The sequence below is a fragment of the Gadus morhua genome, chromosome 14 (genome assembly GCF_902167405.1).
Source record: "Gadus morhua chromosome 14, gadMor3.0, whole genome shotgun sequence".
Classification (NCBI taxonomy): Eukaryota; Metazoa; Chordata; class Actinopteri; order Gadiformes; family Gadidae; genus Gadus; species Gadus morhua.
Genome location: NC_044061.1, coordinates 23901678 through 23928482, shown reverse-complemented (window position 1 = coordinate 23928482; position 26805 = coordinate 23901678). Strand labels below are relative to the sequence as shown.

The window sequence follows — 26805 nt, the reverse complement described above, 5'->3', positions numbered from 1 at the left end:
AACCGTACAATCTGCTCCCTTAGAACCGTACAATCTGCTCCCTCACAACTGTATAATCTGCTCTCTCAGAACGGTGCAATCTGCTCTCTGAAAACCTTAAAAACGGCTCTTTTAGAACCTTACAATCTGCTTTCTGAGAACGTACAGTGTGCTGTTAGAACGGTTCAATGTGCTCTCTTAGAACAGTTAAATCCCAGAGATCAAATAAAGGGCTCCACTATTTTTGTGCTTGAAGGTATTTCCTCTTTTATTTGTTGCTCTCTGTTCTGCTCTGGCTCTTTCGCTCTCTGTGTGTGTGCCATACCTACCGTATTTGTTGTTCTTTTATTTTGGGAAACATGAAATATGGAATATCATTTTTGTGAACTAGGTCCGTGTCAAAATATCCGGTCTTCTGCTGCATGGAAATTTCAGACCCCCTGAGTTCTGTCTCAGTGTTCGTGTCCTGAGTTGGGGAGAAGGAGAGTGTGCGAACCCCTGCAGTCTCTAGAGGTGTTCTGTTGTTTCCATGGAGAGATGGAAGGAGGAATGCTTCAGTGAATGATTGTTGTTTACCTGTCCACCATATTTTCTTAGCTTGACAGAAATTAAATGGATAAACAAATGTTAATGATGTAGTGTCATCAAATGACTAGGAGCTCCATGTGTAGATGTGAGCTCCCCCTTTCCCCCTGGCCTCCTCTCACGCAATACTCTGAGACCTGTGTCTTTCTCTGGCGAGAAGAGACCATTTGTTATCACTTTTTAACAATGTGTACAATATGTGATGTATGGATATTGACCTAACATATACAAAGCATTCCTCAACCAAGAAATAAAACCATATGTCAGACAATGTTATTTGAGAGTTATATTGCTACATACAAACTGTGCCTCTATTCCTCTATTCTCTCATTTAATATGCAAAGATCTATGAATATGCAAATTGGAAATGGACTATTGCCCTCAACCACTCGCATATTATATCCCCCACCCTTTCCCTCTTGCAATAAGAAATCAGATAGTTTGCATAACTTTGCATATTATCGGACCATGATATGCTTGATGGATTTGTGACATTAATAATTATGCCCATCATTGCACATTACCTACTGGTACCTGTGAAAGAAGCTCTGCATTCATGATTCCTTCTGTTCTGCAGATACAGAACTCCTTCGAGGCAGACTCTATACTCCTAAGAGGAGCGTACTGTAGATAGACTACATGTGTTCAGGCAAGGGGATCTACCATTGGAGCCCATAGGGGCCCCACAGCCTGGTTTAATGTTGCTAATACTGAAACTTCTAACAGGGATTGGTTTATGCTGGTTTGGCCCTTGCATTGGATTATTAAATCATATTAATTTCATTCTTTTAAAACCATTGGCAAAATGAATTGCAACCAATAAATAGCCGGGCACACCTTCAAAGGTTAGTAGTTTAATTATTCATATCCATTTATTTGATGTTAAACTCTGCGCTAGATAAGACCATGAATTATTGCCTGGCAAAAGATGGTTGCAACCTCTGTAAATTGCTTTATTCTGGGTGTCCAAATAATACAAAGCAAGGGCTGACTAAACACAAAAAAAGAACCATTGTCTCGCAAATGTAATGTCTTTTCAATTAGAAGTTGCGGAGAGATTAAGCTGGTTCCCAAGATATGTAGTTTGTTCTCCAACAGCCTCGGAGACCAGTAATTGATTATCAAGTGTGAAACAGAGGGTTAGGCGTGGCCGCTGCGGTTGTTTTCCCGGAGGAGAGTGGCTCCGAGCATGTCCCTTACCCCTGCAGGCCCTCGGTAGACGAAGAAGAAAAGAGTCCATATTCTCAGTGTTGTCTGATCATGTGTGGGACTGCAATTGACTATGTATGTACTTTGTTTGAATATATGTACTTTATCTGTACAGTGTCCTTGGGTACCTTTTGAAAGGCGCTTTTAAAATACAATTTATTATAAAAGAACGGTGCACATTTTGATCGATAATTAACACAGAATCGACTGACATTATAGTGCGACACTTTGTTTATCCTACTGCTGGATACCAAGGGTCAGTCAAGGGCCGACGTGAACGTAGAACTCAGGCCGTGATTGAGCCGCTGTAGACAGACAGACAGGATACTCACCGCCCCATCAGGTCATTAACATGCTTTCTACACATCCTGACGCGGTCCCCGGGGCCCAGCAAGCACTAGCTCATTACAAACTGTCCATGGGAAAAATAAACTCCTCGTACCTTCATTAGGGTTTTGTCAGGCTGCGTTTAATTTCAGCAGACAACCTTCTCGTGTGTGTGTGTGTGTGTGTGTGTGTGTGTGTGTGTGTGTGTGTGTGTGTGTGTGTGTGTGTGTGTGTGTGTGTGTGTGTGTGTGTGTGTGTGTGTGTGTGTGTGTGTGTGTGATAGGCCACAGAAAATCCAGTCGTGCTTTGGCTATGGATTGTTGTTGATTATGGCCCTGCACCTAAAGAGGTCTCTCATTCCTGCAGAACGTTTCTGTTGAGAGGCGCCCTCCTGCGTCCATTAAGAGCGAAACCGTGTGATGAGTCACTCTCCTCACGTCATCTGAGGAGGTTCTGAATGAGGCTGAGCTGCTAAATGATTACTATTAATACATGAGATAGCTTTGAGAAGTCGTGGAAACCGAGATGATGAACACTTCCAGGGGTGTATGAAGGAGCCATTTAATAAGTTGTTGAGACACTGAAAGATAATCTCTTCGAATCCACCTTTTTGCCATGCTTGTATAACCAAAGCACACATGCAAAGGTATTTTGCATGTGTAATATGTCTAACTTTTTTATGGTAAACTCTGAATGTAAATATAATATATGAATTACTAATTGAAGAGTGATTCGCAAATGTTGCTTCAAAACCGTCCGGCTGTATATTAGGGGCCGAGGTGTGCCTGAAACTATCCTCATGGGTTGCTAGATGTAGCATTAAAAATCACTGCACGGAAGTCAATAATAAAAACATACCTCTATGTATACATTCATAAAGTTTGCGCCATGGGCTGACAACTCATATTTAATTCTATTTCCTTGCGTGCCATCTGCAGGCTTACTTTGAGGTTTCCTAAAAGGCTCAGGGGACGAGTTTTGATCAGAATTGTGCAGCAGGAAATTAGAAGTTAGTTTTAAATCATAATCCACTCCAAAGACTAAGATGTCAGGGAGACGACAGACTTTGTTAAATGTGTCATTAAAATGTAAACAACATCCGCAACGGCCTTGAACCCAGCACCTCTATTATTCCTGGAACATGGCTATAATTGTGTTTTTAAAAGTGTGGACTGCATTCGTCCTCCAGAAAGATGCTTCGAAGCTGAGCGCCTCCCAAACTCCTGCGTGCTTGTCTCCGCTCGGAGAACAAATCTGTCTCCCCGGTAGCCACCAAAGACCGCACCGCAAGAAAATGAGAAACGCTGCTTTATAATAAGAGCCTGAGGCAAAGACATACAGAAGCATGTCTTTTTAAGATTTGCTGTCATTATGTATTCTAGTAATACTGCAGTAGACGAGGTATCTATAGCAATGTGTACTCACAGAAGTGCTTTTATGTTCTTGGTGAGAGAGTTATGCTTTGTGTTCTTGGGTTGGGTTTGGAGTCATTGTTTGTGTAAGGATTAAGCCGTGATGTGTTTTGTGGCATTGCCCTTGTAAAACAAATCGGGATATTTGTTTAGACATGCAGCCTAATTTATTTATGTGTGCAGGTTTTAAAACAAACCCTAAAATTGCACTAGTTTGACTAAATATGAGGCGAGCCATATTTAAGTATGTCTGCCAGGTTTTTCTCTCCAATGGCAGTGAGAACAAAATAATAATTTGACCAAACTGTTTATTAGCAAAACCAATGTCGGCCAAATAAATAACCCTTAATGGAAAAAAACATGAACAAATGCAGATGCAAACAAAGGCACTATCAGCGGCTGTGAAATTGGTGTAACAGTGTGTTTCCATCAAAGTCCAACACACTCCGGGAGCGAGGATGTGTTTTTATAACGTTGCTCCCAGGCACACGGGAGAGGTTATGAAGATTGGGAAGAAATTAAAACTAAGCATACGATGAAAACAAAAACATGGAACCGGTCTGCAAACACTACGAGGAAGGAATTGGGTAAAGTTCTCGAAGATTTAGTAGAATATTAAGCATCCTGTTCACAAACTAGTTTTGTTTGTTCACTTTAATGTTTGAAACTAGCATAAATGCCCTTGTGTTATTTTTTGGAGGGGGGGGGGAGGGGGGAACGAAGGACTCGCATCCTTCCAATTGCTCGTTTAGTATACCGGAGCCTTTATATTCATGACTGTCTTCTTCAGCTTCTTAAATATATGCTGATGCAATACAGGAGTTCTTAAGGCAATAACTGAACACTTCAATGATTCTCTATAGGGAGTTTCAAGCTGTACTTTGAATGCTGTAACGCTCTGTCAAACGCATGGTATGGCTTGCCTCAAGTATGGAGAATCACTTTAAATATACCGTTAGTGTATTGGTTTCTCAATTTCTGTATACTAATGCTAGTCTGCTAATGTGCAACTGCTGAATATGCTTTTGACTTATAGCGTTTTTCTAATAATACAATAAGAGCATCAGTGCATAATGGAATTGTGATGATTATGATGGTTTAATGATTATTAAGTTAATAGTATCACAGTAGCATTTACTGTATCACAGTCTAACTGCTGCACAACAGCTAGCTATGGTATCACATTATAACTACTGTCACCCAGTATAACTACTATATCACAGTATAACTACTGTACCAAAGCTAGCTATATTATCACAGGGTAACTAAAGTCACTAAGTATAACTACTATATCACAGTAACTACTGTACCACCGCTAGCTATGGTTTCACAGTATAACTACTGTTACACGGTGTAACTACAATATCACAGTATAACTACTGTATCACAGCTAGCTATGGTATCACAGTATAACTACTGTTACACGGTGTAACTACTATATCACAGTATAACTACTGTATCACAGCTAGCTATGGTATTACAGTATAACTACTGTTACACGCTGTAACTACTATATCACAGTATTACTACTGTATCACAGCTAGCTATGGTATCACAGTTTATTACACAGCTCTTCCCAGGGGAAAAAATACTATAGTTTACTACAGCATTTACTACAGTATACTATATATTACAATAGTATACTATAATATAGTTACTACACAGTGTAGTATACTATAGATTACTATACTATACTACAATATAGTGTGGGATTTACTATAGTAATTTTCCAGACATTGTAGTGTACTATGGTATATACTATAGTAAGTTACTGCACAGTGTAGTATACTATAGATTACTATACTATACTACAATATAGTGTGGGATTTACTATAGTAATTTTCCAGACATTGTAGTGTACTATGGTAAATACTATAGTAAGTTACTACAAAGTATACTATAGATTACTATACTATACTACAATATAGTGTGGGATTTACTATAGTAATTTTCCAGACATTGTAGTGTACTATGGTAAATACTATAGTAAGTCACTACAAAGTGTAGTACAGTATAGATTACTATAGTTAACTATAATATACTTTTTTTAATATATATTTTCATTATTCTGTAATTTGTCCTGAAATGAATATGTGAAACACAAGCCAAATATTTGTATTATGTGGAGATTTTATTGTAGAAACATAAACCACACATAAATATAAAACATAATGCACAACATGCATAGGCTACAACAGCCAGAATATAATAACAATGAAAGAGAGTACAATTGAAGCCTTACTAACTTTAAACATTTTCTAATACAGGCATCTTGATAAGAATATTTGACTCATCGTGTACATAGCAAAAGCATTTGCACAAAATATCATTAGGTTTGCAAAGAAGTATTTCATGGGTCTTTCTGAACTTCACAATTTGCTTAGCAGTATTCACCTTAGCAAAATCATCATAGATTCTTAATTGTCTGGAATCCTTTTTTAATCTAAAAATTTGTAGGTACACCTCTTCACACTTGCATGCTGATAAGCAACCACAATTGAGCTTACAAAGTAGTATGGATTTAATGCTACCATGCTCTCCGTTTTTTAGAGCCACACAAGAATTATTGCGTTTATAATTTGCTGCATACATTTCAGTGGTGTATAAAGTGTGGTGGTTGAAACATCTCTTGAATTCTTTGACACTGGCCTATATATAAGAGGCCAGTGTCAAAGAGAATGGACCCCCCCACTGTAATTACTCTTGTTGTGTAATTCCCAACAACCCGAGCACCACTACCTACTTTGTATGATTTTAACACTGTATTGTCTTTGTTAACAAGTTTGTTGAAAAGATCACAGACATCATCACTGGCATTGTTGAATAATTCAGTGTGGTGCATTAGTGTTTTTGTGTTAAAAAATCTCTTAAAAATTAGTTCAGGGACTGCCTGTGTACCATTGAACATTTCAAGAAGAATGCCAATTGTGTCTTCATAAACAAATGAAGAGTTGGCCCACAGCGGACCCCACATGTCAACTGCATTGCTAAGATGGGTTAAGCAGTGAACATTATAAGATACATAACATTTTCCATAAAGCTCTTGTACCTCGACAACAAAGACAAGAGGAAGCATGCAAAAGATCAGCTTTTTGGATATTATCCTGGAGGAGTGTGTAGATGGAGAAGACAGGTAATAGCCAGTGATTATAATAAACCGGGGGGTTAAACTGTTTTCAAAAGAATGGGGGAATAAAATAAAAGAAATGCCCTCCATTCAGATGCCTTCCAATAGTGTCTCTCGGACAATGACCTTGGACATCTTTTGACTTCATGTGGTGGGTGTATGGTGAGGACAGAACTGTCAATCTGTTGGATTATTTTCAGTTGTAAATAGAATGGCAAAGCAGAGTTTTTTGAATCACACCAAATACTGACAAATTGTTTTGTTACACCAAGGCAAACACTATGCATATATTCTGGGACAAAATGTTTGATAATGTCGAAATTAGGAAGTAGCAGCAGTTTACTAGGTCCCCCATTAACATCTGTGTCTGATTGTATTGCAGCAGATGCCTGATGGGTAGTCTGATCATGTGTTCTTAGTTGAGGATACTCAGTAGAGTGAGGATATACACGTGTAAACCCTTTTCCCTTTGGTTCTATTTCTCCCATATGCAGACAAAACCCACACCCATATCTGCCGTTAAATTGTTTCATGTCCTGTACCATGGCACGGGCTGGCGCATCACATATGCAGACACCTGGGGCAACTTTTGTGGTGTGTTTATGACCAGTGTTGTCATGCCAAGAAAACCCTTCTGTGAATAGCTCTTGTAATTCCTTGACAAATGGCCTTAACAGTGTTGCTATTTCGGGTTTAGAACTAAACCAAAGGGAATGTAGAAGAGCATACTTTCCACGGATAGTAGATGGAAGTTCATTGACTGTGCAGATAATTTGCCAAATTGAGTAATTGGATGATTTAAAAACTGAAGCCCCGTCAATATTAAATGAAAAGGAAATGTTGTCAAGGGTATCAACAAAGGTTTTAAGTTTTGAGGTGTACATACTTCCACTGTAAATGTCCCCCATGCCCATATTTGTTTTGTTGTCGTTTAAGAACTTGTAGAAAGTAGTGTTTTGGAAGAGCTCCTTCAGTTGTTGCCGTAAGGGCATTACGAAAAAATAATACCCTTCATTTTTGTTTACTCTTTCATCAACATTTCCGTCACTGCAGCAAGGGGTAAACAACTTACCTATATATTGCGAGCAAATTTTACAGTAATGGTGAATTTCGAATTGTTTTGCCAAATTAAAGAAAGATTTGTCAAAGTAGTATTTACTTGTGGGGGCACATCCAGGTGCTACAATATTTGAAAGATCAAACAAATCTTTTAATCCACTGCCACTAATGCTGTGCTTCAAGATGAAGGCCAGAATGAGGCACAGTAGCTGTCCACGGTTAATTGATGCACCAGAGTAGATGGGTTGCTCTTGGATTTCAGGAGCGTTGAAGATGTTCTGTGCAAAGAGATGCAGACAGAAAGAATGCATTGCATTTCGTAACTCATGATTTTATTGTCATCAGTTCATCACACAGAATAACATCTCCAATAGCAAAAATACTCACTGTGAAACACTGCTCATCTTCATCCATTTCAGCGGATTCTGTTTCATTTGTTCCATCCTCTGGTGTCAAGTCGGGCTGTGTTAAATTGGAAATGAGTGTCAAAGTTCTGTGCATGTTCAGACCCAGACCCATAGTTCTCGAGTTATTACGATAAGTGGTCGAGTTGTAAAAAAAAGCCAGGGGGGATGGTGGATATTAACTTTTAGGGACAGATCATTTGTTATGATGACAGCATATGGTGGGAGACCAACGGTGTGATAATAATAATAATAATAATTATTATATTATTTATTTTTGAGGATAAAATAAGAGAGATGACTACTGTCATGTCATCGCTCTCATTTTATCCCCAAAAACGCAGCTGATCGGACGCATCACACGATTCGGAGGCATACATCACATTTAAGGATATTAAAAACGGATTCTTATTCTTCAAAAATTCATTCGGCAGAGAAGGGAGACTAGCGTTAAACACGGGTTGGAATGAAAGGGAAGCGATGTCTGAGATGCAGAGACAGGTTCACGCTATCAGTGTCTGTCTCGTACGGTGTGGAATGAGAGCTTGTGAAGGCACTATTGCGCAAGTACGCCTGTGTGCTTGCGCAATAGCATACTGCCCGACAAGGCAGTATCGCTGTCAAATCTGTCCCTGGGAAAAGTATATTGTTGCACTAGGGTTGCCGCGGTATACGGTATTACTGATGTTAGCGGTGTTGAGGACACACCGGCAACAGTTATTTTTATATATTTTTTCCAGTAATAAAAAAAAAAATCTGTAGAAATTAATAATATAATTATAATTAAGAAAAACATTTTTTATAATAATAGATAGATATGATAATAGATAGGCTACCTAATAAACCGTTGGAACACACAAGACCGGTAGCAACGCCGGTAAATAAACCCCGCGAAGCCCAATCCCTACGAGAGCTCGCGCGCTGCCAGACGCTGTCACTGAGTGTGAGAGGAGAGTTGACGGAGAAGATGGCGGTTGACCTATAGTTTCAAAGTTTATACCGTTTATACTCGGTAATACCGGTGTTAACACAAGTGTATTACTCAGTGTGAAATGTCCACACCGCGGCAACCCTACGTTGCGCCGAATTGAAAAAGGAAACCGCTAAAATGAAATAGCGGTAATATTTCCACATTAATTGATAAAATAACAGATTGATGATTTTGATCTCTCCCTCAACTCGAGTGCTGATTACGATAGGCCTATATTGTATTACATACAAATATTTTATATTTCTAATTTTAGTAAAAGGTTGGACACACAATTAACATTACTTATAAAGTAGGCTACTCAATCATCAATGCAGAATTCTTTCATAAAGTCTTGTATGCCACTCCGTTCTCCCTATTTCAACTAGGTGTGTTTTGCGTTTTGTGTGTACACACTTGCTCAACATGGTCTGGTGGATCATCACAGGGGAATTCAGCTTCATCTGAAGAGTCAATCTGGAAAAGCCAAATTTATCAATGAGATTAGGATACCCACAGCAAATAGAAAGTAGCTGTTTGTGGCAGCTTGAACTTAAATTACAATTGTACAGTTATAATTTCTGAACATCCATTCTCTTAATTAACTTTGTGTTTAATGTTTACATACCATAGACTGTGTATTCATTTGATCATCAAGGTCTCCGTCATCAGAGAATTCAGCTTCAAATGAAGGCCTTGAATCAATCTGGAAGCCAGTGGACAAATAGAGGTTAGCCTAGCTGTAGGGAATTACTTCGACAAAGTGTCGCAAGGAGGCGCTCTTATTCCAGTTTTTCTTACCTCCTCAGTCGAACTTGCTGGCCGTTCCTCTGTCTCAATTGACTTCTGTACCATCTTGTAGTTTTTGGCACAGGTATAGAAAAATCAGACAAATATCGTTTATAATTTCGTGAAATTTTGCAGTTAGACGACTGTCAATGCAGACAAATTTAAACTGAAAACAACAACTGAACAACTGAAAAAGACAACTGTAAACCCGCGAGCGTCTCACGCGCTGCGAATGCGGTTGTAAACATATGCTACGCATTCGCAGCGAGTGAGACGTCCGTTGAATATTTGACAGTCAAGTCGTGAGTTTTAGTCGTGAGTTTGCTACGGAAAAATAAAGAAAATGGCAAAATATGCACTATTTGACTCTCCGGATGAAGGGGCTGTGGACATAGGCGAAATAGCATGGGTGGTAGGCGAAGTAAATTTAAAAGATCCTTTTGTAACATATAAAGTTAATTGGCCAAACAAGGGAAGGATTGTGTCATGTCCAAGACGGATTATATCAGTCAGTGGTAAGTAACACAATTTTTTTTCTCCTTTGACTATGTTTATATAAAGTATGTGCATAACTACATACATATGGTAATATTTCAAATATCACGGTAAACGTTTTCGTTTCAAAAACGTTGTTAATTGTTAAGCTCGCAACGGTAGGCACGATAAGGCCCCCTAGCTCGCGGCCTATAATGTGAGGCGCGGGAAGTGTGGGGGAAGTGTGGGGTGCGCGCGGCCTGGATTTATAGAGAGAAACTTTATTTTACCCAAAATAATGCTAGCATTTTAAACACACATTATGAAAACGTCATAATTTGACGTTTTCAGACAACAGAGAGGAGTTAGTTTGCAAGAAAAGGCATTATCTTGATGGTGGAGACAAACTGTCGAGCCCGGAGGAGAAAGGGAAGGGGAAAAGAAAGAAACTGAAGAATGGTCGATATTCTGACGACGACGTAGTATCGCTGGTAGGTAACTAAAGTTGTATCACAGAAATGTCATCTATAGGCCTTGTGGATGAGTTAAATTAAAATCGTTGAAAAACTAAACTTCATTATGATTGAAAGGATCCTCAGTTAAGTCAATGTAAGAAGAAGAAGAAGAGACAAGAAACACAGGTCTTAACGTCTTAATGGAACTGGAAAAGCAAGGTATTGGTGCAGTGATGTACAAATATTCACCTTATGGAAGTGCTTCTTAACATCAGTGAATTATTGTAATGTGATGTAGCCTAATGTTGTCTGTCATATTGTACACCATGTGGTCGCCAACTGGCCTGCTTTGCCTGGCCTGTCAGATCATTTTGACTTTTTGTTTTCTGTCAACTTATTAAGCATATTAACAAGATTAGATTTGAGTATTCATCCCCTGTTCTGCCTGCATTGTCTACTCGCTCAGGCTCATCCCCCCTGCTGACCTCTGTTGTACAGTCTTGATGTAACCCTTAACTCTATGTACATCTTCTGTTTGTCATAGGATCATGTCAGCTGAACTAAATTAATGAAACCAGGAATGAAGTAAGATCCACTAATGCAATAAACTGTCTGCACTTAATGTTCTACCTACAATTAAAGTTTTTATTTCCTAACTCTATAGTTTAGGGATAGATACAGCAATATATTCCTGTAATCTATCAGCTGTAAGCTTTGTACCCTCTAACTGGCTTCTGTATTTGCCCAGGTGTATGTGAGTCAGTTTTGTTTTTTTAATGGAATTTCTATTTTCAGTGCCATCACCCATCTTGTGAGCTGTTGAGGGAGAACAACCACAGGCTGCAGAGGGAAAATGATTCTCTCAAGGCAAAAATATGCAACATTGAAATGTAATGCTATTGTTGAAAACTTTGTTTTTTTTTATACAAGGGTTTTTCTGTTTTACATGTTAGCTAAAAGGCTATTATGAATCCTTTGCTCAGTGCTGCCAGACGTTTTGCAGAAGATCGAGGAGTTTCTCCGCTCAGCACCAAGACCAACGACAACACCAATACCAACACCAACACCAAGACCAAGACCAGAACCAACACTATCACCAGCACCAACAGCAGTTCCAGCACCAGCAACAGAAGACCCATCACCAGCTCCAGGTCCATCATCAGCATCAGCAACAGAGGCCCTGGGCCACTCTGTAAGAATCTGTTTGAATTTATTTGTATAGGTTGTTACTTAGTTTCAGTTGCACTTTTTTTCTAAATGCATCAGCCGTACACTCGATTAATCTAAATGCATATATATATCATTGAGGTAAGACGCTAGTCTGCTGTATGTTGAAGTAGATTTGTGGTAATGTTATCTACTTGCATTAAAGGTCATTCCAAAAGGACTTGTGGAGCGCTGCTCCTTCTAAGGCCCCCAGAAGTTCATAAATGATCTCCTACATGGGATGTATACCAGGGAATATATGGCAGGCCATTCAGTGACTGGCCAGTCATCCAGCAGCTGCACAGAAGGAAAACCTGGCCTAGCCAAACCAGACCTTGTTGAAATAAGAAGTAGGTATATAGAAATGAGAAAAGATGTTGGTTGAGTGATACCCTCATTCTCATGCTCATCTTTCGTGTATGTGTTTGTGTGTGTGTGTGTGTGTGTATTCCCACAGATGCTGCAAAGTTGAAGTTCACCTACGTAACTGATATGAACATAAAAGCATTTATACGACAAAAGCTGAACAATGCTGCCAAATTTCAGAAACAATAAATTATCAACTGTTTAAAGAAAGTTAAACTTTTGTTCTATTTTTTTGGTATTTTAGCAGTCTGTAGAAAACACTGTTAATGGTGGTTGTAAGCCTAAGTTATGTGCAGTGAATTATTGTTACAGCACTATGGTTAAAAATGGCAACAACGAAAAGTGATACAGTTGAAAATATCCATTAGGTAAAGTACAATGACATAGTTAAAAGAAGAACAAAATACTGCATAATGCAGTTATTGTAATGCAGTATATATAGTACTATGGTATCGTAATTGTAGTATTCTATAGCAAAATAAAAGTATAATAAAAGTTCTGTAATTTACTTCAGTAGATTGTAGTTTATGTAGTAAACTGTAGTAGTATATAATGTAGTATACTGTAGTAATAAAACTGCAGTTTTCTGTAGTATACTATAGTTTACTGTAGTAGTATATAATATGTGGTATACTGTAGTAATAAAACTGCAGTTTTCTGTAGTATACTATAGTTTACTGTAGTAAAACTACTATAGTAAGGTTCAAAAACACTACAATATTTACTATAGTATATGTACTGTAGTTTATATACTATAGTAAACTATAGAATATTCTGTAGTATACTATAGTTTACTGTAGTAAAACTACTATAGTAAGGTTCAAAAACACTACAATATTTACTATAGTACATATAGGGTATACTATAGTTTATTTACTATAGTAAACTATAGAATCTTTTTATGTGGGTTCTCTGCTGTGGAACGCTCTGTTCACTTGCATGGGCCTTCCCGACTTCTGCCGGTGATTAATTCTTTGATAATTGACCATTGCTCAGCATATAATGACCGCTATCAAGGAAAGTGGATTTTTTTTGCCTCCTATTCCAGTCTTTGGTATCACTCCGCAAGTAGTCCGGTACCTTATCAACCCAATTGTATTCAGTTGCTAAGCAACTTCAACGTCTTTGGCAGAATATTTCTCTGCTGATCAACAGCAGAGAAAGCCGTGTAATAAGCGGGATAATGTATAGAATGTCGCCTGTCATCGAAAATAAGCCCCTTCAGGGGCTTTCCCGATAATGACTGGCGTTCTATACATTATCCCTTACATAACTACTGTCTGTTACCAAGTATAACTACTATATCACAGTATTACTGCTGTACCAAAGCTAGTTATGTTTTCACAGTATAACTACTGTACACAGGTATCTATGGTATCACAGCTAGCTATGATGTCAAAGTATAACTACTTTATCACAGGTATCTATGCTTCACAGTATAACTACTGTACCACAGCTAGCTTTGCTATCACAGTATCACCACCATGAGTCCCACGTTATCACCGAAATGAGGCTGTTATATAGCAGCGGGTCCGGAGAGGTCAGAACGGATCTCTTCGTATGCAGATTCCCAAAAAAAAGAAGGAAAAAGAAAAGTCAGGACGTGTGAGTTGGTCCTTCCGCCTCCTCGTTTCCATTTGTCTGTGTCCGTCTTTTCGCTAGGAGCGTTTTTCGCTCAGCGTCACCTTAATCAGTCGGCCAGATAGGCCTGCCGACCGGGCGAGAGCTGTCACTAGCAATTCCCTGCTACACATTCTCGACATCTTGCAGTTAGCTCTTATTTTAAAGCTAATTAGAAAATTTAGAAAACACAACTTTTTTAGACACCCTCCCACCACCGCAAACACCGCCACCCACCACTCCCTCACCAGCGAAGTTTGCTGCGGTTAAGAAAAAAATAACAACAACGCCGAAAATCAATACTCTGGTCTGCCTCCAACATCTTAATGCCGGCTCGGATTGAGAGAGGCGTGGGGAGGTGATGGAGTCTCTGTCAGGAGGCAGACATCAGAGGACTTTTTAATTGAGGCCCTGTTTGGGAGCTGGGAGGAACCAGCGAGCACTGGCAAAACAAGAGATAGAGCTCCGGCACTCACACACACACACTCCCATTCTCTCTCTCTCTCTCTCCCCTCCCTCCCTTCCTCCCTCCCTCCCTCCCTCCCTCCCTCTCTCGGCCCGGACCCTCCCTCAGGCCAGCGGGTTTAATAAACTTCCAACCACATTGCCTGGGCTTCTGCAGCCTCCATCTGTGGCCCTCTCATCGCTAACAAGGCGCCGTAGCAGCTAGCTTTGAAGTGTACGCTCAGTTAATTAGCCGGCTGTAATGGCTGTAGGATTACCTTCGACTGTACAGACCCGAAAACTCATACTCACCTTGCCCCCGGCAGGTGTGAATAATAACCTGAAGACCTCCGCTGTGTTTCTAGGCTACATTCAGGCACTCACTCTCTCTCTCTCTCGCCGTTCGCACACAATTCATTCAAGGTGAGAACATTTCAATATTCTCGCCATATAGGCATTCTCTATCTATAATTTTTGCTCTGTATATTTTGTGAACGGCTCGTGAATACAAAGACCATCAGAAATCATCTGACAAGAATGTTGTCGCTGACAGTTTTTTATTAATGATAATAATAGAACACGTATAACGCGTGTAATTATACAAATATACTGGTGCTCTGAAGTGTACTTCCATATATTACCGCATATGTTTAGTTATTAGGGCGTCATTGTGTCGGCTGTCTTTTTATCTTTAACCTGTGGTTAATGATAATTATTTATTTTGTATGTACAGATATTCAATTATATAGAAATACTTATATTAACTTGTGCACTCACTCACTCGCTCGCTCGCTCACTCACTCACTCACTCACTCACTCACTCACTCACTCAGCCCCGCTGAATCTCCGTCTCTCTGTCTGTACTGCCTCCTTCGCCAGATGGCGTTTACGGCCGTACCTCAGAGAGCGAAAAAGGGGGCTATTAGAAGCTTTATGTCGATGAATGTGGAGCCATTACTCTTTAATGTAATGTACTTAAACGTGCACATCTGCACACCCAGCTCTGGTGTTCGCCACAAGTCTGTGGCATCCAGGGAAGGGCAATAATGTCAGACAAATTGTGTAAGTAAATGGGCTGGAGGTTGTCCTAGGGAGACCGGCATCGCCTGGCCTGCATGCCAATAAGACAACAACAAGCGAGTGTCTCCCCAGAAAAGCAATTTATTGAAATTCAAAAAGAGGAGGAAAGGGCTTGCAGCTAAAAAAACGCTGACGGGACAAAAACATGTCACCATCCATCTTAGTTTGCCAAGTTCTCATCTCACAGCAAGTGACTTGTCCGCTCCCAGAATGCACCAGGGTTGCCATGGCTATTTATAGGCCATTGCCTTTAAATAGCTGTGGCTATGCCCAATATGGTTGGCGAGGTTAACTGATTTGATCATAATTAACAATAATGATATTATTATTATAATATATATAATTAAATATACATATTTAAACACAACCTATTAAAATACCATTGACTTCAATGCCATATAAAAGCTGAATAATGAAACAAATATACCTTTGAAGAATAACACAAATGATCATATACAAATGGTTTTATATGACAAATTGTCAATGAAGATAATCATACACAAACACACGAACAGAGAGGAATATGACGGAAAGGATCGCAGTGACAAAGGGATGAACAGGTGTTGGATACGGTCAGTGATGGAGCCCCCCCCATCCCCGAACCACTGGCCCAATGGACCGGCTGTCACAGCCACAGGTACCAGGGAGCCGGCCCGGTCCGGAGACAATGCCTCCGCCGCAAACAAAAGAGTGCATTACAATAAAGCTGGCGCCGGAATCACACACATAGCCAAGCGTCGAGCCTGGAAGGCAGCCACTGCAGCCACAAAGAGGGCCCCACAAAGAGGAACCCACATGGGCCCACAGACGTCGTTCCCCAACAAAGGCTCCGTCGGAGCGGCCCGACCGGTACGGGGCACCTGGTGAGGAGGGCGGTTAATGAATCTGAGGCCGAAAACAAAATACAAGTCATCCGGTCAATGCAGGCGCAATATTCATGCTCATGTTTCCCGCGCTGGATAATCCCTGTTGTCTGACACCAGGCAGCCCTTTTTTTCCATTAGGATTGTTGTTGCGTCTGCCAATCACACTCTCTCTCTCTCTCTCTCTCCGTCGCTCTCTCTCTCTCTCCGTCGCGCTCTCTCTTTCTCTCCCTCTTCCCCTCCCTCTCTGTTCTCTGTTTAGCTGTGCAGAACAGAAGGAACCGAATGAAGAAAAAAAAAAAAAAAAAAGGTCTAAATCACCAATGTCTGTAAGCTTGTTTGTTCCAACAAAGTGGTAGGCATCCATCACCTTGCCATTGTTTGGTTGAAAGTGATTTAGTAGGGCTGCTGGTGTGAATTTTATGTCTTATTCATGTTGGTGTCTCCACTCCGCATTGCTGTGTAACGACACAATGCATTTATTTGAGCTGTTTGTGTGCGAGATGTGGCTCATTTTTAGAGATGTCTCTATGTCCGCCTCCAAAGTTCAGGGACTGGTTGTGGTTCTCCGGCCTGTGGGGGGGGGGGGCCCGCGTCGGCCCCTCCAGCAGGCCTGGCTTCTAAACTCAGGGCCAACCCCCTGGACCGGCTGTGCTCGCTGCTGGGGCCCCCATCGCCCATCCCCTTCCCTCCCTTTCTTATGCTTGCTTGGGGACACCCTGACAGCATTGGTAAAGGCCAGGCCCCTGGTTCATCCTCACAATGAGAGAGAAACCTAATTGACTCTTTCTCCACTTCCTCTTATCCCGGCAGCTTTTCTGCAATGAGCCTCGAGGCTTCTTCTTCAGCCCAAAGCTGTCCCTCTGCCAAGGGACATTATTCTTCTTTTGGTCACAGCTTAAGAGGTTGAGTTTCATCCAGGCAGGTAAAGCCGTGTGGACCGTCGAAGGGGCGGAAAACAGGTTGGACTGCCAGCCGCCGTATAGACGCATGGTGGGACCGGGAAGAGGCGTCAGAGAGTCACAGGAACCACTCTTCCCATCATCACTATCGGGCCACAAGAAGACATTTCGGCCACAGAAAATGCCTGAAAATCTGGGCTTTTTTTACAATTAGCTACCGCCAAACAATACCTTGGCGGGCCCCGTGGAGCCCGCAATGGTGTCTTCCAGGGACCAGCAGCCTCATTTGTCACCTGTAATACGACTTTTTCCTGGGGATAGTTTTTTATCCTGCTCTCGTGCGGCTCCATTATAATATCTATTCTTATCCTTTGTAATCTTCCTGGGATGGTTTCTTGCTCATGAAAGCGGGGTCGGACCACCCTCAGTGCGAGCTGGTTACACATGGGGCACAGCGTCACGCCACAGTCATAACCCGGGCCAATAATAGAGCTTGGCGAACCGAATATCGCCATAATGTCACAGATGTTATCAGATATAATATCATTCCCTCGACCTGCCTGCCTGCCTGCCTACCTGTCTGTGCGTCCATCCCGCTGTCTATAAAACATACATTCAGACAGGGTGAACGAAATCGTTAGAACGCAATGCCTATACTCAAATACGGCTAGCTTTACCGCAGCCTTCGCTGTGCACTGATGCACGGCTGGGGCTAAGGCTCCATACAGGGCACTCCATCCACACGGTAGCACACCGGGGGAAAAGGGGGAGAAGAGGCAAGGAGAGGAGAGGGGAGGAGAGGTAAACAGAGCCATTAGAGACAAATCTATTTCTGAAGAAAACAAAATCACATCATCAAACAAGGGGGAGAGGAAAAATCGGATGGCACAGCCCTGTGGGCCCGGGCGTAGGGATGATAGCCGACGACGGCATTTGTCTTTATCAGCCTGCCCTGGGGACGGCGAGGAGGGTGGGAGGAGGTGAGAATAACAAGAAAGAGAGAAAGGGGACAGCCGGATTCTATCCCCATCGGTCGCGAAAGGAACCCAAACCCATTCCTTCCTCTTCGGTGGAATCTTCTTGAGAGATGTGGACAGCTCAAGTATGATTCAGAGCACGGAGTATTCCTTCCCTTCCCGTGTGTGTGTGTGATTGTGGTTGTGTGTGTGTGTGTGTGTGTGTGTGTGTGTTGTTCACGCAGGCCTGCCCTCGGATGGTCATCCTTAAAAATAGAGCAGAGTAAAGAGGTCTTTGGACAGCAAGTCCCGCGTCATTCGTCACGCCTGGCCCGCGGTGGCATGAGCAGCTTCATCAAAAGGACAAGATTGACTTTCCACATTTTCTCCTTCTCGCGCTGACATTTAGTTGTTTTGTCCGGGTTTGAGAGGAGGCTTGGAGACTGCGACGCATGTGAGGAGTTTGTGTTTGTAGTTTTTTATTTGTATGTTTTTTTATACAGTGATTTTCCGATAGTGTGAAGTTTCATGCTCGTACTTGATCAAGCCGACGATTACATTTTGGATATATTTGAAAAATGAGTCAATGTGTCAAAATTTTGAATCAATTTTGGTCATGTGTTATAGTTAAGGGACCTAACGAGAGGAAAAACGACAAATGTCAAATGTCTAAAGCTTTCAACAGCATTTTAATAATGGTTCGGGTCCGGATTGAAAACAAAGGAACTACCCTATCGTTTAGATAATGATTACCTTCCGATCGTCACTTTGGCTGTCCCGTGTCCCGCCTCCACTTTTATGGTTATTTTATGAACCGTCTTTCATCAAATTTCCCAGAAGTCAACAAAGGAAAGATTGTATTTCCATCTTATGTTGTTTTCCTCCAAAAGTTCCAAAGAATCCTGACCTCCATCTGAGCTGTGTCATTTTATATCCCACCGGTCTGTCCTCACAGCATTTGCAAAGTCTGTGAAAAATTCTCCATCCATTACGCAGTCGAATGCCAGTCAATTTTCAGACATTTTCTCTACAATTATCTGCCCAACAAAGCCTCTTCAACGAGAAGGCTTTGTTTGTGTTACAGCCAGACTTCCATCCATTTTTTCTTTCAGGTCCATTGTTTTATGTATTTACCTCTCTCTCTCTCTCTCTCTCTCTCTCTCTCTCTCTCTCTCTCTCTCTCTCTCTCTCTCTCTCTCTCTCTCTCTCTCTCTCTCCTCCCCCCCTCCCTTTCCATTGTTAAAATGCCCCGGGGAAATATGGCCATGTCTCTGGTATCTCTTTTTTATTCTGTTGATCAGCCACCCTCCCTCTTTTATTAGTCCAGTCCAGTTTGCCAAGATACTGTCAGCACTTTGAAGTCTAATTGTCTCCAGAGTGAGTTTAGTTTAGAGCTGTCTGACAAATCTCCACTATCTGCACACTTGTCAGAAGATGTTTCTCTTCCCCACCTCCACACACCTCATTAAAAACTGGATGGGAATAAACGTTGGCATATTTATGGTGTCGGCCTGATGATGAAATCAGGAACCAGCATATATGGCCCACTATTTCAAAATAAAAGCGCCCTAGATTCCAGGGGTTGCGAGCTAGAAGCTGGCAGAAGGCAGGGGCTGCGCTCGCTGCTCGTAAGGCGCTCCGTGGCCCGGTCGATGCTGTTTGAACAAAGTGAAAACACCAGTGTCCCATCTGGGCACAATTAAACCGCACTCTAATGTCTCACTGTAATTGGATCCCAATAAATTCCTCGCAGCGTTCGAAACGTAAGGTCTCCCTCGTTGGTTCCTCTCTAACGATATATAAACCTTGGCACGTTGCAAATGTTGCCAACTTGGTGACAACGCAAACCGTTGGCAAAAGTGACTCACGCTAGAATATCTTAAAGAGCTATCGCCGAGGCTTATGCGTGTGATGTGGTGTGTGTTGTGTGCTTCTGAGGGAAAACTGAACGTGCTTTGCTCTCTTTCTCTTTGTACCCCCTTTGCTCCAGGTCAGAATATGGCGTTCCCCCCGGTGGCTTTGTGGGTGACGGTGGGTCTGGCCGTCTGTCTGCTGGCGCTGCTCATCGCTCTGGCCGCCGTCTGCCGACGGAAGATCAAAGAGAGCTGTGAGGAGGCCAGGAGAGAAGGTACGGCAAGACACAGGAAAGAGGGACGAGAGAGAGAGAGAGGGAGAGAGAGAGAGAGAGAGAGAGAGAGAGAGAGAGAGAGAGAGAGAGAGAGAGCTAGAGCTTGTCCGTTGGAAGTTCTCCAACGCCCGCTTATGTAATGGATTCAGTGGGGAGCTGTTGTTTTTATTGAAGGTTGTTCCCGGTGTCGTTTTAAGAAGTTCATGTTTCAATCATCAGAGGGAAGGTGAGAGGAACGTCTTGAACGCTCCTCTGTTTATCCTCAGTAGAACAGATACCAACGCTGTGTAAAACCACAACCCATTGTCATTTTAAACGTCAAGTTCGCAAGCTTTCAAAATAAATGACGGCATAACTTAACCCCGACTTCTCTACTGCCGCTAGCACCTCCTCCCTGCCACGCGATAGATGCATTAAAGTGTGATATGTAAAGAATGGGAGGACGATAGAGATCAGATGCTGAGCTGAGATTATGACCCCGAGGAACCATTACGATCCACATCTTTCTTTTATTTTTTGTGTTAATGTTGCCATCATGCCGGGACTTATGGCTGCCGCAGTCAGGCCCATTATTACCCGGTGCTGTAATTAGCGTTGCAGAATAGTTCTGGAATTGCTGCAAGTGCAAAGAGAGAAAGTTTTGAATGGAGGATGGATGGACCAAGGCCACCAGCTCTGCTGTAATGAGATCCGCTCAGACTGGGAGAGACATTTAAATAAAGGTCAGCCTGTGTCTGCACAGAGGCCCAGGGGGTGGAAAATAAATATAGAAGTGACAGAGACTCAGAGGAAAGAGTAAATAGCTCCATGGAACATATGAAATCAAATGAAATGGAAAAAGGGAAATATAATCCTCCTCCCCTCCCACTGGCCGTTCTCTGGTGCCGTCGTACCCCTCTCTGTTTTGCTTTAGTGGAAGGCCTGCTCTTCCCACTGCACCCATGTGAGGAGGCGGGACTGATTATGTGGTCATCTTCTGCCTGTCTCCCTGGAATATTAAGCCTCACACCTTTCCCGCCCCCATTTTGATTGTTTCAGCGCGTCCTTGTTCCCTGAAAGCCGATGGACGACTCTACCGCAGTATATATATATAGTACCTCGACATAGTAGCCAATCAGGAGCTAGGCGGCGCTCGCTGTAGCCTGATGCCGTCGTATGAATACAGATGTGGAAGGATCTCTTGAATGGGTTTGCGGGTTGCCAGGTTGTCATGGCGCTAGCGGCCGGGTTGCCGAGCGGAGGACGTAAGTGGCGTCTAATTGTGGTTGTCTGATCTCGTAACTGCGCCCGCGGGGTCGGGTCCGATCGTAGTCGACTCTTCGCTCGCTGACACCGGCTGCCGAGCGGGGGGGGGGGGGGGGGGGGGGGGTGGGTCAGCACAAGTAGAGGGAGCGAGCGGGTCATTTTTCTTCGCTGTCATAACGCATATGGGGCAGTGCGGAGTGGAGCCTAAGCGAGGGGGGCAGCCCGCCGGATTGCAGTTGGAAGTGAAAGCTCAATTTGAGGGAGGCGTCTGTCTCTTGCCAGCACCACTGTTTACTCTCTTATCCTTCTTTTTCTTTTTTTTCATTTCCTCTGCCGTTTTTTATTTATTCATCGATTTGTTTGCCTCGTCACATCCTTTATTTAGTTTGGTAGTTCTTCACACCTTCCCTTCTTATTCTCTCTCTCTCTCTCTCTCTCTCTCTCTCTCCCTCTCTCCCTCTCTCCCTCCCTCTCTCCCTGTGCCTCCCTCTGCCTGCCCTACCTTGTATAATACATGAGACATCAAGCATGTGCTGCTGACGGTGTAGCATCTCTCTGGCGTACCATTTAATCCCTCCCCGGCCCCTGGAGAACCTGACATGTGTACATGACATGGGAGCGCCGTGTCTGCCGTCTGAGACACGACGTGCGTGTGGGAACAACAGGCCGGATGGATCTCATATTCTCACTCCTCCAGCGTCACCGGAGCGTCTGTTCGTACAGGGTTCTGTTGTTCTATCCGTGCTGTTCCTCGCTGACGCTCAGCGCCCATAATCGCCACGCATCTGGAATCGGAGGAAACTCTTAAGCCGTCTCTTGTTGTCGTTTCAGCGGGCATTAAGTAGACGCCATCTTTTTTGTTTTTGTATTAATGTGGATGATTTAGTGTCGGTTCCTTTGCTGCCAGCGTCACAGCGCTGGTCGGTTGCTCACTGTTACCGGATTGGGAGGCTTTCTGGTGATCCTGCTCCACTGACTTAGCTTCCTCCAACCTCTCGTCCATATCGTGGTTTTCTACTGCTATGTTAGAGATATTAGTATCTTAGTGTTGTGTTTCTAAGAACATTTTAGAGATATTAGTCTGTATGTTGGGGTTCTGATTCTACTGATGTGTTAGAGATATTAGCCAGTAGGTTAGGGTTGTGTTTCTACTGCTATATTAGAGATATTAGTCTGTATGTTGGGGTTCTGTTTCTACTGATGTGTTAGAGATATCACCCTGATCACCCTGTATGTTAGGGTTGTGTGTTTCTACTGCTATATTAGAGATATAAGTCAGTATGTTGGCGTTCTGTTTCTACTGGTATATTAGAGATATTAGTCAGTATGTTAGGGTCTTTTTTCTACTGCTATATTAGAGATATCAGTCAGTAGAAAAATGTTAAACTATAGCCAAACTGGAATGAGCTACCAATACATTCTTCACACTAACTGAATAACACAAAATACTTCCTTTTCTATGCACTATTTGACTGTCTCAGCAGTGAGTGCACTTTAAAACTGACTCGTCATCTTCTGTCTTCAGTTTCACCCCAAAGAATACAAATGTTGCTGCAACCAAATGGCAACCACTCTGAGTTGGGAGTAAGCTGCTATGAATGAATCGGCGTGCCATGCAATGAAAGTAGCAAGCTGGCTCTCGGATGAATCACTGGGCAGAATGATCACCTGTGGGCATATGGATACTGCAGAGTCTTGTGTGCAATATTTGAAATTAGAATACACTTTGAAAATAGAAACAGGCTGAAGGATAAGGCTGCACACATATATATATTTATTTATTTATTTCAAATCTAATCTGAAAGCTGTGTAATTATAATGATTCTTCTTTAATTTCCCAAGAGGATTATATTATGTTCTATCAAAGTCTTTGAAAATTGTGCCGGCAAACAGGAACAAACTCAAACTTGCTCCGGCATTTAATTCGGTTCAATTATCAGTTCAATCTGCGCAAGACTCAAGTGTTGCACGCTAAATGGTGGCTCTCAGGCCCAATCGCCAAAGATGTTGTCATGGATAAAGATCAGCTATTGGTTGTCTTGTACTCCATCTATTCTTGCGCGCACGTGTGTGTGTGTGTGTGTGTGTGTGTGTGTATGTATGTGTGTGTGTGTGTGTGCGTGCGTGCACACTGTGTGAGAGATATTGTGTATTCAGTTCTACAAAAATACATCTATGTGCCACATTTATGTGTGTGTGTGTGTGTGTGTGTGTGTGTGTGTGTGTGTGTGTGTGTGTGTGTGTGTGTGTGTGTGTGTGTGTGTGTGTGTGTGTGTGTGTGTGTGTGTGTGTGTGTGAGACAGCCATCACCGTGGGATGTCTCTCCAGCTCTGTTGACAATGGTTTTGAAGGGGCCAGAGGCTATACCCTAATGTGATTACTGTCTCTGTGAGAGGGCCCGGATTGGTGAGGCGGGTAAATAGGTTTGTGTGTGTGTGTGTGTGTGTGTGGTTGTGTGTGTGTGTGTGTGTGTGTGTGTTCTCTGCCCATCCTCTAGCCATCACTGCCTCTCTTCCATCACAGCTGAGATGAATAAACACAGTGAAAGGCTGATAACGAAGTGGCCATGCACATGCCAAAGCCTTACTGCTTTCTACCGCTTCCCTTTTCCTTCTGTTTTGACTCTGTGATAATTCTCTCTCTCTCTTTCTCTCTTTCTCTCTTTCTTTCTTTCTTTATTTTTCAATTCAAAAAAGCTTTATTGGAATGAGAAACAAACGTTTACATTGACAAAGCAGTCGAACAATTAGGAGGTCAAAGTATAAAATGCTAAATACAGCAGTATATACATATCAAATATTAGAAAACTAAAATCTCTTTCTCTCTCTCTCTCCACAGCTGAGGAGTCCAAGGAGCTAGAAGAGGAGGGGTCAAAGACAGGTCAGCTAACCCGGACAAGCATCTGCCTCTGTGTTCCACCGTGCATATCTTTAGCTAGTGACGTTTCGTTTAGCGGCTCTTAGCTAGCGGCCGCTTAATGGACGCCCATAGGCAGTGCTGATGCAGCTGTTGCTATGCAACTATCGAAGCCTTTTCTGATCATTAGCGCATTACATGGGAAACATGCCCCATGCCTGGTAACCAGAGAACTAGGCAGGGAGAATGTCAAGGCCTGGAGTTGTGTGGTGGAAACACAGAAGGAAACAAACGGCCCATTCACATGTGGCAGGGGTTGCTAACGGATACGGTCTCACCGATGTGATGACTTCTTCACACCCTTCTTGTTCTCACTGTGCGGAACATACGCCTCTCAAGTGCTCCTCTGAATCCAGACGGGCTGTTAATAGATCTGCTCCCTTTGCCCCCTTCCCCACCCCAGGTGAGGGATGTAGGATATTTTGCTTCGTTTGAGATTTTTGCAATTAGAACGCGTTACGAGCTTCCCGGTTACACTCTGACCATCCTTCCTTCGAGCAGTCACGTGATCAGGGTTCACTTATGACCCCTTCTTTAGTCCGATTGAATTATTTAGTTGCTCCGAGAATTGGAAAGTTAATACCATTGGATTTTAATAAGGTGAGAGTTTCAGGCAGGTCTCTGAGCAGATGGGGGGGCACTACAGTTCTGTGATGCCTGCTCTATGTAGTTCTAGAGCTGTGCAGCTTTTGGGAGGGTCAGCTGTGGCCCAGTGGTTCACAAACGTGGTTGGGGGCCAGAACCGGGCCTTGGAGTAGTGGTCGCCGGGCCGCACTCCTCCCCCCCAAAATAAAAGAATGTCTTGAATTATATTACTGACGGTTTAAAACTGTGCTTCACGTTTGTTGATATACAGACACGGATGATTTTATTGGTCCCAGAGGAAATCATTATTTACAGTTGCTCAACTCAAGCCAGAAGCATCAAGAACAGAACGGATAAACACAACAAGCAATATAAACACAAAATACAGCATAGGGATATTTTAATTATAGATAAAATATGTGTCTTACCAACAGCAGAAAGTAATTAAATGTTTGTATACATAATAAAAGCATATGTATAACTGACTCTTGGTAAAGTCAAGCAAGTGACTCTAAGATAAAGTAACTTGTCTCGGGTATACTGCAGGCATATTGCACAGGTCATCTGGATATAATGAAATAGCGCCATGGCTCAAAGTGACTCGGTTAAACCGACACTACAGAGTCCAGAGTGACTCACTCACTTCCGGCAGTGAGGGAGTAAAGAGTTTGAAGGCAAAAGGAAGGAAGGACATCCGGTGGCGCTCCCTCACACCCCCTACTGCCAGGAGTCTGTTGCTTAGCATATTCCTCTACAGCGTCGTGGTCTAGAATAGAGTAGACAGCCTCCTCTTCTCTGTGACGGCGACACGGGGGACCCACCTTCACAACAGGACCGGCCTTCCTGATCGGTTTGTTCAGTGTGTCGGAGTCTCTATCATGCTGCTTCCCCAAAACATTTCAGTGTAGAAGAGGGGTGCTGGCTACCACAGAATGGACATCCGCCGCAGGGCCTGAAGGACTGGTGTTTTCCTCAGGAAGCAGAGTCTGCTCTGGCCCTTCTTGAGAACCGTGTTGGAGTTCACCGTGCAGTGGAGCCGGTGGTCCAAGTGGACCCCGAGCTACTTGTAGACCTGAACAACAACTACATTCACTCCCAGGAGGAAGAGGGGTGCAGCAGGAGTCCCAAATCTCCAAAGGTCTACTCGCAGTTTAAAGCGTTGAAGCTGTGCACCAGAGCCCTGTACTCCGTCTCTTCACCGTGCCTGGTGCATCCGACTACCACAGAGCCAGAGTCATCGCCCCGAAGGCTTCAGGGTGCATAGTCTGGAGTCTGGAGTGACAGCTAGTTTGCGACGTCACATGCAGTCACATGAACGGGCGACCAGAGCGGAACACGTGAACCCCTTGGGTTAGGGAGTATGGACGGAGCCCCGCGGCTTATGGCTCAATGTCCGGGCTGCAGACACGCTTAGTCACACGATGACCCCGGTGGCACCATCTGTTGTAAATGAAAACAGCAAGTCCACAGCCTTTCCTCTGGCCACGTTGGGTGCCATTTCTTTCTGCCCAGTCGGAGAGCTGCCGATGGTAACTGAGGAGTCGGGAATATTTCCATGCCGCCAAGTCTCAGTGAAACACACGGCACGACCCTCGGTGAACTCATTCTCTGCCCGGCCTCACTGCGCTGCATTACGTCAAAGGAGAGAGAGTCAAGTCAGGCTGGTGGGGATGGCACCGGCGAGTCCCCCACGGTAGTCCACACACC

The 26805-nt window shown here is 43.0% G+C and overlaps 1 protein-coding gene and 1 long non-coding RNA gene across 5 annotated transcripts in view; both read left to right on the top strand.

Moving 5' to 3' along the window:
• The window catches only part of cd276 (CD276 molecule), a 65900-nt gene that overhangs the window by 26412 nt on the left and 12683 nt on the right, over positions 1 to 26805 (top strand). For 2 of the 3 annotated variants that reach the window (XM_030376521.1, XM_030376522.1), the window contains exons 5-6: positions 20215 to 20352; positions 24436 to 24477. In XM_030376521.1, coding sequence (XP_030232381.1) covers positions 20215 to 20352; positions 24436 to 24477 — 180 coding nt within the window. Of the gene's footprint in view, positions 1 to 370; positions 5095 to 20214; positions 20353 to 24435; positions 24478 to 26805 lie in introns of those variants that run through there. The other variant, XM_030376523.1, reaches the window with a different exon arrangement.
• Positions 9045 to 12575, top strand: LOC115558421 (uncharacterized). Of its 2 annotated transcripts, XR_003979331.1 has the most exons (7): positions 9045 to 10823; positions 10923 to 11006; positions 11332 to 11372; positions 11583 to 11677; positions 11771 to 11979; positions 12160 to 12343; positions 12451 to 12575. It is a non-coding gene; the product is annotated as an uncharacterized LOC115558421 (long non-coding RNA). The 2 variants fall into 2 exon arrangements; XR_003979330.1 differs by having other exon boundaries at positions 9047 to 11006.